The sequence below is a fragment of the Prionailurus viverrinus genome, chromosome B2, assembly GCF_022837055.1.
Source record: "Prionailurus viverrinus isolate Anna chromosome B2, UM_Priviv_1.0, whole genome shotgun sequence".
In the NCBI taxonomy this organism is placed as follows: Eukaryota; Metazoa; Chordata; class Mammalia; order Carnivora; family Felidae; genus Prionailurus; species Prionailurus viverrinus.
The window spans coordinates 84035782-84048348 of record NC_062565.1 but is presented as its reverse complement, the minus strand read 5'-3'; the positions used below and the strand labels follow the sequence as shown (position 1 = coordinate 84048348).

Below are 12567 nucleotides of genomic sequence, written 5' to 3'. Positions count from 1 at the left end.
CTGCCTAATATATACCTACTGTTTATATAATATTTTATTTTATTTATATGAAGAATTACAATTCCACTGTAATTATATGAAAATTCAAATGCACCAGGAATTACAAATTAACCCTTCATCAGTTAACATTTTAGAGGTTTGCAGGAGTCCCAATATGTGTTTAGGACCAATAGCCACAGTAGCTTTCTACACAGCCGTTTCCCTTAAAGCATTTTACATAGAGATTTTGCCAAGAAGTGCTAATTCCCATGGTAATTAATTAAACATGCAAACAATTGGTTGTTAATCATCTGATGATAACAGAGAAAAAATTTTATTCTCAGCAAGATTTTTTGTCAGATCATTTTTACAAAGATGCTGTGACTCTTGCTTCAAAAAACAAGGCCATTTTTAGTTGTTCAAATAGTGGAGTAGTGACTTTTGTTGTTCCTGTTATGCGCTTTATCATCCTACTAAAAATGTATTGACTTGACTTACAGATCTACTTGACTTGGATACCAATCCAGATGCTTTCTTTTCCTGTGCTGTCAATTCAACATCAAATTCACTTATTCGCAGAACTTTTAGATCTTATTTTTAGCTCTTAGTCAAGTTGTCTTTTTAATAATTGTTTTGAAATATGTTTAGAAATCCATTCTATGATGTATCTTTTATTTGTGATATTGTATATTTTACATTTCAAATAAAACATCACCATCCTAATTGGTGTGTTGAATAAGATAGCAATGCAATTTATGTAATTTAATTTTGAAAAAGATTAGCTTATTTTTTTCAACTACTTACAGACTTTATGTTTGTTTTAGTCATAGATCATGCTTCTATCCAACCAAAAGTAATTTGACAGACATCTATTGCAAATGGATTGTTTGTAATTGCTGCAGACTCAATTGCCCCTAGTCCCTGTGCTTTTTCTTTCACATAAAATTTTATATTTACTGCTCACAATATTATTAGTGACTCTATTTTTTTTCTGAGCCAGGAAGAAATTGAAGTTTAGTGAAATCACATGTTAGAATTTTTTATGTATTCTAACATACCCTAAAAGTGGAATTGATACGTTACATGATACTCCACAGAATCATATATACTTGTGGCCTAGTGTTTGTTATTGAAATAAATTTCTCTATATTTTTATATGTTTGTCCTACAGTGTAAAAATGAAACATCTGTGAGGAAGAGTGAAAAAGCTAAAAGTTGTGTTATAAAATACTAAGCTCCTAATAATACACATATTTGTTATTTCAAGGGATTGTTAAGAATGAATTCCATACTGGATAGCAACAAAGCATTAAGTAAAGACTATTATTCTATTGTCAGATATGCATTTGACTGTGTTCTAAAAATATCTTCATTTTCACTTTTTGTATTTACCTAATGGAAATCTAACAAAAGTAAGTAGATTTAACAACTTGAGATGAATGGTAAAAGGTCATTTCATGCTTATTGACCCATCCTACCTCATTGTATTGTTTAGAAATACAAATATTATTTTTTCACCCACCCTTCTTAAAGTTTTTCTTTTTCTTTTTTTTGATGTTTATTTATTTCTGAGAGAGAGATTGAGAGCGTGAGTGGGAGAGGGGCAGAGAAAGAGGGAGACACAGAATCCGAAGCAGACTCCAGACTCTGAACTGTCAGCACAGAGCCCGATACAGGGATCGAACCCACAAACTGCAGGATCATGACCTGAGCTGATGTCAGATACTCAACTGACTGAGCCACCCAGGCGCCCCAATTTCACCCACCCTTCTTTATTGAAATTCATTGAGAACATTTAACTATAGTAAAAATAATTTTTAGTACAAATAAATTACTTTTTAAATTCAAAATCAAATTCACTAGCTTCATTGAAGTCCTACCACACACACACACACACACACACACACACACACGTTTCTTCCAAATGTATATTGGAGTTTTTTTTTTCTATAAGACATTGCATTTTGAGTCCTAATTAAGATAAAAATTCCTTGACTCTATGCTATTTCAACATAAAGTCTGATAGATCACATTATTAAACTATCCTACCACTAACCTTTATTCATAGACTTCATTAAAATTCTAGTAAGTCTATTTATATATTTTTAATATGTGTATTAGTTTTCTATGGCTACTATAAAAACTACCACAAAAAACCTTCAAGCAACACCCATTCATTATTTTCTAGTTCTGTGGGTCAGAAGTCTGGGTGCAATGGGGCTCAGCTGGGTTCTCGATTGCCAGCTTCCCTGGCTGAAATCAGGTCATTAGCTGGGCTGTACTCTTATCTGGAGTTCCAGGGAAGATCCACTTCCAAGTTCATCCATGTTGTTATCAGAATTCAGAGCTTTTGAACTGGTGGAATTGTGGCCTCCATTTCCCTTCCTATGTGAACCAGGGTCAGTCTTTGATCCATAAGTCTGCCTCCATATTTTCTCATATTTCTCCTGTGGCTCCTCCAGCAATGGGAAGTTGATTTTCTTTCATGTTTCAAATCTCTCTGACTCCTCCTTCTGCGGCATCTCTCTGACCCTGGCTGGAGAAATTCCTCTGCTCCTAAGGGCTGATGTGATTAGATTAGGCCCCCTGGCAAGGATCCAGAATAATATCTTTATCGTGAGGTCTGTAACCTTAATTACATCTGCAGTGTCCCTTTTGCCATGTAATTGCATATTCACATGTTCCAGAAATTAGAATATGGACATCTTTAGAGTGCCATTTGCCTATTATACAATGTTTTTAAATTGTCTTTTCCCCCCTTTCATGCTGGAAAAATTTTCCATGCATATAGGTAAATTTAATATTTTAGTGGAAAAAATGGAGCCCTTATGAATATTTTTCCCCTTGTAATTTAACTATGTTTGTTGTACTTGAATTTTAATTAGGCATTGATTAAGATCAAAAATCATGCACAAGGGCATGAAGCTCAAAATCTGTAAAATGTTGATTGGTTCACGTCTGTACATAAACCTACCATTCTTACTGATTATTTTTAAATTCAAAGCCTTTGGGCACCTGGGTGACTCAGTCGGCTGGACGTCCAACTTCGGCTCAGGTCATGATCTCACAGTTTGTGATTTCAAGCCCTGCATCGGGCTCTATGCTGACAGCTCAGAGCCTGGAGCCTGCTTCAGATTTGGTGTCTCCCTCTCTCTCTGCCCCTCTCTCATTCACTCTGTGTCTCTGTCTCTCTCTCTCTCTTCCTCAAAAATAAATAAACATTAAAAAAAAAATAAATAAATAAATAATAAATTCAAAGCCTTACACTAATAACTGCAGCCCACAGATTTTGCCTTTTGGCCTGTTATTAGACTTTTGATTTCCTTTTGCATCTTTATCAACTTTGTTCTTCTGTTGTTGAGATTTTCCATTTGAACCTCAGAAAGCATTTTCTGAATTTCCTAAGATTGTCTTTCACTGTCAATTGTACGGACTCCATATGTGTCCCCCGTAAGTCCTGAGACTTTTTAGGGGCAAAGAAAAGTTTCTTCAGTTGAAATTAATTTTTATATTTTAGAATTGCTAGAAACTTAGGTGAGATATGAATCTGTTAATCATTTGTTAGAAACCCTATTAACAATTCATATGTAGAAGCTCCCTTCTTTGTAGTATTTGTTTGCCCATATTTTCCAATTTAATAAATTTACTATTGTTGGTTACTATTTATTAGCTTCTCATCAATTCCAATTACAATAGATTTTGTTTCACTTTGCTAATTACAAAAATATAATTTAAATGTCATCACACCTAATTGGGTCTTAAGTATGTATATAATTTAGTTGCATACATTTCTTTCCAAAATGAACTTCAGACTGTAGTTAATTGGATATTTTGGTGTAAGAGTGAGTGTATTAGTGAAATTGTTACAATGTGATTAATTTAGATCAAACATAGTAATCCTAGTAATCATTGTGTCTTAAGATTAAAGAGCCTGATGTCATTTCAATTTTACTTTTACATATAACTTTGTCTGAAAATAGTGATCCTGTTAGAATCTGACTAGCTTAGAGATGGTTTTGTTTATGAGCTGTAAATCTTTATGCCTAAAATATTGAAACTCAAGGGAAAATATTATCAATTCTCCTGTACCAAAATGTTGTACTTGAAGGACGTAAGACAGACAAAGATATTTCCTATCATGCAATTTATCTATTCTCAAGGGCCATGTGCTAATACTTCTAGCTCTGACCCTCTTAAATGTGTGACTCGATATAGTATCAGCAAGGGACACATTTTTAAAAAGGAAATGTACAGAAAATCAGGAGTATAGTCATTCACAGATGACTCCATGCACAAAAGACGGAAAATACATTGTAGTACAGTTGCTTTTAATGCTGTGATAAAAATACTATATATTACAAATGTATTTTTGACATCTCCCCCCCATCCTCAGTTACCATAAATTTATTGGTAAAAGTTCTTTTCCAGGATGAAATAATGAATATAATTTTAATGTGTAACCTGCAGAAATCAAATCTCATTCTATACTTAGATATTGCTGTGACATGTCAGAAACTAAATGAGGCACATCTATATCCCCCATGTCTCCTCCATTCCTTGAGGAATTCGGTGTCTCTTCGCCTTACTATTTAGGATACAAACTAAGCAAAATGTGCTACAGTTTGCTTGACATTGAAAATCACATTCAGCTATCTGTGTTGTTTGAAAAGGACCTAGATGGCATCTCCTAGCTCTGTACCTGTTTTCCACTACATGTATTTCCAAATGGCACACGTCATATCCTAAACCCTGATCAGAGGCTGGCAGCCTTACTGACTAATTCCGTGTTACTGACTATTGTAGTATTCTTACCTGTGCTCCATTCTATTTTATACTAAAGTTTACATACAGATTTTTCGGAATGATCTTAAGTAAATTAGGTTATTGGAAATTTTTTGCTAAGTAGATTTGCACCTCAATATTCGTTGGGGTTTGTGTTTCCCCGGGCTATAGCTTGCGGAAGCAGCCTCTCGAACATCCCAGGCGGCTGAAAATATGCTAAGCATGTTCTGGATAGATAGACAAATCACTTTAGAAACAAATTCTTCTTTACTGCATATATTCAGGTTTTAAAAGTCATGGCAAAAATAAGAGTTCTTATTAGAAATTTGTTTCATTGGAAACATATCAGAAACGCATTTAGTCTGTAAACACAGTCTGTTGAGTACTTCAGCTGCATCGCCCTAAAGGGAGAGTTGTTCCACTTAATCTGCCCTAGTTATGCTTCTGTTAGTAATCTGAGAGGAAATGGGAATCATGCATCATCCATGTGCTTCCCTCAAAATCGCCAAGCCGGAAAGAAGTGAAAAATGTGTTTCCTAGACATTGATACAAGAAAATATTAAGAAGTAGAAGAAACAAAATGAAGTCAAAGGGATAAACATCAGAAGCCTGCTTAAACAGCCCTGGCCCCGTATAATTGCTTTTCTGTCAGCAAGATTATTAACAATTTTAGACATCTGAAAATTAAATTAACAGCCTGAAAATATTTTACAGAATGAGATAGAGCATGATACATGAAACATAATGACCCCACTGAAATTCAGCCAAGCCAGTGCAGCTACTCATTTAGACAGAGGAGACAACTAGTTAATCATCACCGAGCAAATTAGACAGAGCAAATTAGTTTGCTACATTCCACAGTGTTAGCTACCAAAAAGAGTATATGCCACTAATTAGAATGAAAGGGCTCTAAGCATATTATTATCTATATAGAAAGAGAGAGCAAAACCATGGTTTGAATTACTTCTATCAAAGCTTGAAACCTAGGTTACGTACGTAGAAATTACATGTGCAAGCGTCTGCGTGTGTGTATGTTCACCCACGTATTGAAGTGGCGGCAGCTTTAGCGTTCTCCTGCATCTTGACCTAATGAAGTGTAAAAAATTTTTCCCAAGGTTAATTGGAATTCTTTGGGAATACACACACACACACACACACGCACACACACACACACACACACACAGTTAAAACATAAAAACATTTCTAAAAGCTGCTGTCCCTTTAATTGAACACTGAAGTAGCCATTTGTATTCCACAATATTAAAGTACTTTTTTCTTTTAAAAAGTGTATTGCCATTGCATGTGAAGTAAATATTTGGACTTAGTTTATCACTGGAGATTAATCTGAAATCATATTTTGTAGCCTTAATTAGCATTCATTTGCTTAATTGTCATTCTCAGCCCCATCATTTCCATTTTTCACTAACTTGAACAATGCTATCTTCTGCTGTTTGCACTTTAATTTAAATTTCTATTAAGGTTTATGAACAGTAATAAGGTCCTATTTGAATATTCATTAGCTTCTGAATTGTGAGCTATGAAAAGGTGCTTTCTTTTACCTTAATGAAACTGGCACAGCATGGGACTGATCGGTTGTGACATTTGATTTGAGGCATCCAGTGAATTTTCTCATTGTTTATTGACATGTCTTGTCCAAACAGCTCCCTCGCAAGTGAGCGGAGTGATGAAGGAAAGGGTGCTGCAGCGGAGTGTGGAACTTTCCTGGCAAGAGCCCGAGCATCCCAATGGAGTCATCACAGAATATGAAATCAAGTATTACGAGAAAGTAAGTGCTAAGAGCAGCTGAAATGTGCAGCCAATGTGTCTCGTGTCGTCCTACTGCAGTGTAGACTAAACTTGGTCATTATGCCAACTGTTTGGAGCTATTTGGAAATTTGTAGTGAATTTTAGCCATTTTTAATGACCATCTTCCTGCATCTAGGGTTCATCATTATAATGACGATTTCTGTGTATTAAGTACCTGTGTTACACAAAGGAAAATATTCCACTGGCAGTATATTTGTTCAATTTTTGATACATAATTAGCTGCAGGATGTTTTAGTACCACAGAAACCACACAGCCCAATGCATTTTTTTTTTCAAAAAACAGTTCTTTTAGGATCTCTAGGCCCTTAATGATTTCTTATGTCTATGGATTTCTTAAGTACATGGTTTCAGTGATAATGATGGTGGCCTCAAGTAATTTAGTAATTTGAAAACATACAAATATTTTCTGTAATAAATAATGTAGTTTCTCCAAACTGCAGAACCAAATGATGATATTCCACTCCCTTTAATTCCTCCTGGAATTTATTCCACATGTGTTATACTAATCATGTCAACCACTTCTTCGCACTCCCTTCTCCATGAAAAATAGGATGGCTGAAACCCAAGCACTGCCCTTTAATCTCTCCAAAATGGCTGAGTTTTAGTAGCGATCTAACTGAGTGGTATGAGTGGATCTATTTCTGACCCATCTGAAGGGGGCTGGGCACCCTTTTCACAAATTATTACCTAGGCTCCACCTCATAGAAAGACCTGGTTCAAGGTTTGAAGCACAGAAACTATTATTGTTACTAATATTACTATTAGTAATTAATAATTATTAATATTAGCAATTATTAGTAATATCAATATACTATTAATTCAGTGTTACTTACTGACTTAAATAAGTTGGCTAAAATGCCATGGTACGCATAACCGTTTTAGCCATTTAGACAGAATTCCAAAATAGGATCCTAAAGGCTTTGGAAAAACTTGGGGGCTGAACTGACTTTATTGAATAATTTAAATGCATACAGTGCATTGGCAATAGATATATTTTTCCCTTTGAAGAAAATATAGCTTAAGATTAGTTTCAATGTTCAGATTAAGTTTACAGTATTTTTGCTTATTATTTTCATTATGCATTCATGACTTCCATGGCCAAACTGACATTTTAAATACCTTATTTTTGTACCAGGGAATACATTTTTTACCCCATCAAATGTGTTTCTGAAGGAATCATTGTTTTTAACGTTCGTTTTGTTATATCTGTTTTCCAGTAAACACTAACAGTTGTATTCTCTCCTGAAATTTCATCAGATTTCAAAAGCAGTAAAGTACATTTTAAAAATATGTTAGGTGGTAAATGAAAGTAAAGTTTCTCACAATGCGACAAAATATTTTGCAAATCCTTCCTTGGGGGCAAATTTGTTCAAATAGTTTCTCTTCTATTTTTCATGACAAAAACGGACTGTATCTACATTTGCTGAACTTACATATTAGGCAATTATTACAACAGAATAATAGTATTGCATTGTAACGTATGTAAGCATGTGATCTCTATATGTCATTGTGTCATCTAATATCAGTTATGCCTAGTTCTTCTATTTGATATAAATATATATTTATAATACCAACAGTCATTTTTATAAATGATTATAATTAAGACAATCACAAATCAGCCTCACTGAATATAGTGTACATTTATTTATACTTTTGCAAATATCAGTGTAAAGGCAAATCAAACAACCAGACTGACATTTTCAGATTTCAATGAATAGTTTTATTGTAAACAACTATTTATTATAGAACAAATAAGAAACTGTCTAAAATTGTATATTTTGATGGCTAGTTTTTATAGCTTTTTAAATAAAAAGCCCATTAGAGTCATATCAATTAAGCTTTAATTTTTTTTCATTTGATGAAAGTTTTGATGGAGTTTTTTATATTCTTGAATTTTTATACTCCTTTCATTCTTAACTTATCATATATAGTATGTAAAGACATTTTTAAACTCTGCAAGCCTCAGTTTTCATATCTGGAAAATGAGGAACTTGAACTGAGAGATGTTTAAAATATTATCAAACCATAAATTTTATAATACTTTAACTTTTATACTGATAGTTTTAATTTAAAATATTCCATTAAGTACTATTTTGTAAAAGTTTTATTCAGTGAGAAATGTAGTTTTTAATGAAAGCAATTGATATGTCAGTATGGTGGTGGTATGCATTAAATTTCTTGAGTTAATAGCTTTCTTCATTTTTCACACATGGCCTTTTGCTTGCTAAATAACATTCAGGAAAAATATTAAAAGAACTACATTATGAAGGGAAGACCTCTACTAACCCATAGATTTTATAAGTGTACCCAGGTTTTGGTCAATAGGACTTTTGATTATATTTATGGCTAAATAGTTCTTGCCACTGTGCCCTCTACCAACAAAGTAAAAGCTCAAAAACATATAAATGGTCTAACAAAATTATTTCTCTTTGAAACTTATAGAACAAAGGCATGTGTTCACATTTACATTTTATATTATCTCAGAAACAACTCAATGTTACAATATTCCACAGGGCACAATGTAGCCTTTATAAAAACAATGCAGTAAATTGAAATAAATTGCAAGAATTGCCTGTCAAATTGCCTGGTTGCAATTACAATTAAATATTCCCTGAATATATTGTTTCTAGGATCAAAGGGAACGGACCTATTCGACAGTAAAAACCAAGTCCACTTCAGCTTCCATTAATAACCTGAAGCCAGGAACAGTGTATGTTTTCCAGATTCGGGCTTTTACTGCTGCTGGTTATGGAAATTACAGCCCCAGACTTGATGTTGCTACACTAGAGGAAGCTACAGGTAAAATGTTTGAAGGTAATTACCACCTTTGGTTTGGATTCTTACTCTCTATACCTCTGTCATATTTTTTCCAATATTGAGGGTGATGATTTGGTTCAAGATTATTTTTATATTTAAAGGTGAATATATGTGCATAAATATGTCCTTTGTAAAGGTTAGACAGAATAATGATTGAAAATTCAATGTTTTGTTTCTCAGTGTTAGAATTTTGTAATTTATATTAGTCTCTTTAATACATACTGGGTTTATTTGGAAAAGATGACGTTAGAAATAGAAACAGCACTTGTTCAATTGGGTATTGACACAAGCTGTTTTTGTAGAATCCAAAGCAGTATTATTCTGGTTGTGTCAGTCAAAGGTGCTCCTTCACAGAAACCCCCAAATGAAGCCAGGATATACACAGGATGGGCCAGAGAAAGATGCATCTATAAAAATCCGTGTTAATTTAAGCTCCTTGCCTGTTAGCAATGATTTCAAAAATTGCAGTTGAGAAAGAAGATCTTAGAAACTGTATTTATTATTATTTTTATCATCTCTTTTCATCTCTTATAAATGCTTCAAGCATACTAAAGAATATATTCAAACTATATGCGAAATATTAATAATTAAAATGAATATCTCTGTATCAACCACTGATCTTAAAAACACAACATCACCAGTATCTTGAATTATCATTGTTTTGCTTTATAATTCAGCAGAAGATAACAAAAATGCATGTGTAGGCAGATGTATGTTGAAATGCATGTCCAGAGTGCAAGTTCAGAACAGCTCGAGTACTGGTCTGGTTGTTTCTCACTTAGCTGAGATCTTGGAGTGTGTTTCTGTCTTTTGGAGTTCTTGATTTCTCCCGATGTTACTGTTCAGGCACAGGGTTCCCCCAACTGTTACCTTCTCATCTCCTTGCCGGTGTAGTGTTCCCACAAGGATCTCTCTCTCTCTATTTTTTAAAAGTCTACTTATTTATTTTGAGAGAGAGACAGAGAGAATGCACGTGCACTTGTAGGAGGGCCAGAGAGAGAGGGAAAGAATCCCAAACAGGCTCCGCACTGTCAGCACAGAGCCCAACACAGGGCACGAATCAACCGTGAGGTCATGACCTGAGCCAAAATCAAGAGTCAGATGCTTGACTGGATGAGCTGCCCAGGTGCCCCTCTCACAATATTCTAAACAACGATGAGCTAAAAAACATTATGTGATTTTTCTTTCCTCAATTTCTAATAAAAAGTTTTTAAGTAAATTAAATCAGTACAATTTCGATCAATTATTTTGACTTCAGGAAAATATTTTTAAACAGCTTTTAAAAGGCAAATTGACAAATATTCTTTGATTAATGAATGTTTGTTAGGTTTGCTAACAGTATTCTTTTTCCAAAATATTTTGTTATATTTTTAAATTAACCAGTAACTCTCAGAACCTCAAATAATGAAACATACATTATAATAAATTTGAAATACAAATCATTTATATAGAATTATAGATACAAAAGTATCAGTTGGGAAAATGTCATATAATTTTGTGTGACAAGCTTAATGCCATTATTCTTTATTACCTTTTTAAAATGGAGTATCTAAGATTAAAAATGAGAATATCTAAATTCAACGGCCACAAAACCTCAAAGCATTTTAAGATTTCAACATTTAAACATATAAGTGGTCTTGTACTAAATGTTCTAGTAGTTTTCAACTTAGACTGATTTCATGATATTACTTTGTAATTTCTTTTTTTTTAATTTTTTTTAAATTTTTTTTAACGTTTATTTATTTTTGAGACAGAGAGAGACAGAGCATGAATGGGGGAGGGTCAGAGAGGGAGACACAGAATCAGAAACAGGCTCCAGGCTCTGAGCGGTCAGCACAGAGCCCGACGCGGGGCTCGAACTCACGGACCGCGATATCATGACCTGAGCTGAAGTCGGCCGCTTAACCGACTGAGCCACCCAGGCGCCCCACTTTGTAATTTCTAATATAATAAAACACTATTTATGAATAGTTTAATCTTAAATTAGAAATATTAATTTGTTATCTCACATCCACCTAATCATTCTTTATCAGTTAAACCTCTCATTTTGAAAGCTCAAAATGAATACGTGCATTGTGCTGACTTCATAATAGGAAAATCTTGGGACAAACTATTTTATATTGAGTGCTGAGGTTCATAGATATTATTTTCATTATTTAAAAAATGAAGTAAATACGATGAAGTAGTAGAACCTGAATGATCATATGAAATGAATGTTAAAACTGGATTTTTGTGTTTGAGAGAATTTGCAATTTTTATCATCAGAATATTTTCTCCCACTAGAATGTAAAGTTGATGAAAGAGTTATCCATATCTCTTTTCCTTACTATTGTCTTGCCAGTGTCTATCATTAGTGCTTGACACATAGAAGGCACTCAGCAAATAAGCAAGGAATGAATACCTTGTGGTCATCAGCATAGAACAGATTATCACTATCCGTCAGTGCTCGTAGACACATGCCTGGTTTCTCATCTTAGTTCTTCCATGGCCAGTTGTAAGACTTTGCATGAGCACCTTCCCAGACCCTAATTCTGGGATAGTAGCACCTAACTCATAGGGTTTTATGAATATTACCCAAGTTAATGTATACAGAGTACACACAGAAAGTCTCAAGTCAGTTTTTATTTATTTAGCACAGCCATTCTCCAGCTTTTGTTCTATTAAAAAACATATTGAAGGGTGCATGGATGGCTCAGATAGGTAAGCATCCAACTCGATCTTGGCTCAGGTCTTGATCTCAGGTTCGTGAGTTCAAGCCCTGCGTTGGGCTCCCTCCACTCTGGGCATGAAGCCTACTTAAAAAAAAAAATACACACACACACACACACACACACACACAGATATATATTGAGGATCTCCAAAGACATTTTGATTATTTGGATTATATCTATCGATATTCACCATTAGAAATTAAAACAGAAATTTTTAATAAAACACACAAACACACATTTCATTAGCCATCAGAGTAATGTTTTTGTCACATGTCATGTAACTTCTGCAAAACTCAGCTGTGCACCTGTGAGCACATGAGAGTGAAAAAGGCAAATAACATCGTATCACATTAAATAGTTTTGACCCTGCAAATCAAACTCTTGAGGCACTCTTAGGTGTACAGACCATCCTTTGAGAACTGCTGATTTGGCACAAGGTGCTGAGGTATGA

The 12567-nt window shown here is 34.1% G+C and overlaps 1 protein-coding gene across 4 annotated transcripts in view; it reads left to right on the top strand.

Moving 5' to 3' along the window:
* Positions 1 to 12567, top strand: part of EPHA7 (EPH receptor A7) — a 168046-nt gene that overhangs the window by 132519 nt on the left and 22960 nt on the right. For 2 of the 4 annotated variants that reach the window (XM_047860743.1, XM_047860745.1), the window contains exons 6-7: positions 6423 to 6547; positions 9219 to 9402. The exons of 1 other annotated variant lie outside the window; for it this stretch is intronic. In XM_047860743.1, the coding sequence (XP_047716699.1) occupies positions 6423 to 6547; positions 9219 to 9402 (309 nt within the window). The remainder of the gene's footprint in view (positions 1 to 6422; positions 6548 to 9218; positions 9403 to 12567) is intronic. One more of the 4 variants, XM_047860744.1, reaches the window with a different exon arrangement.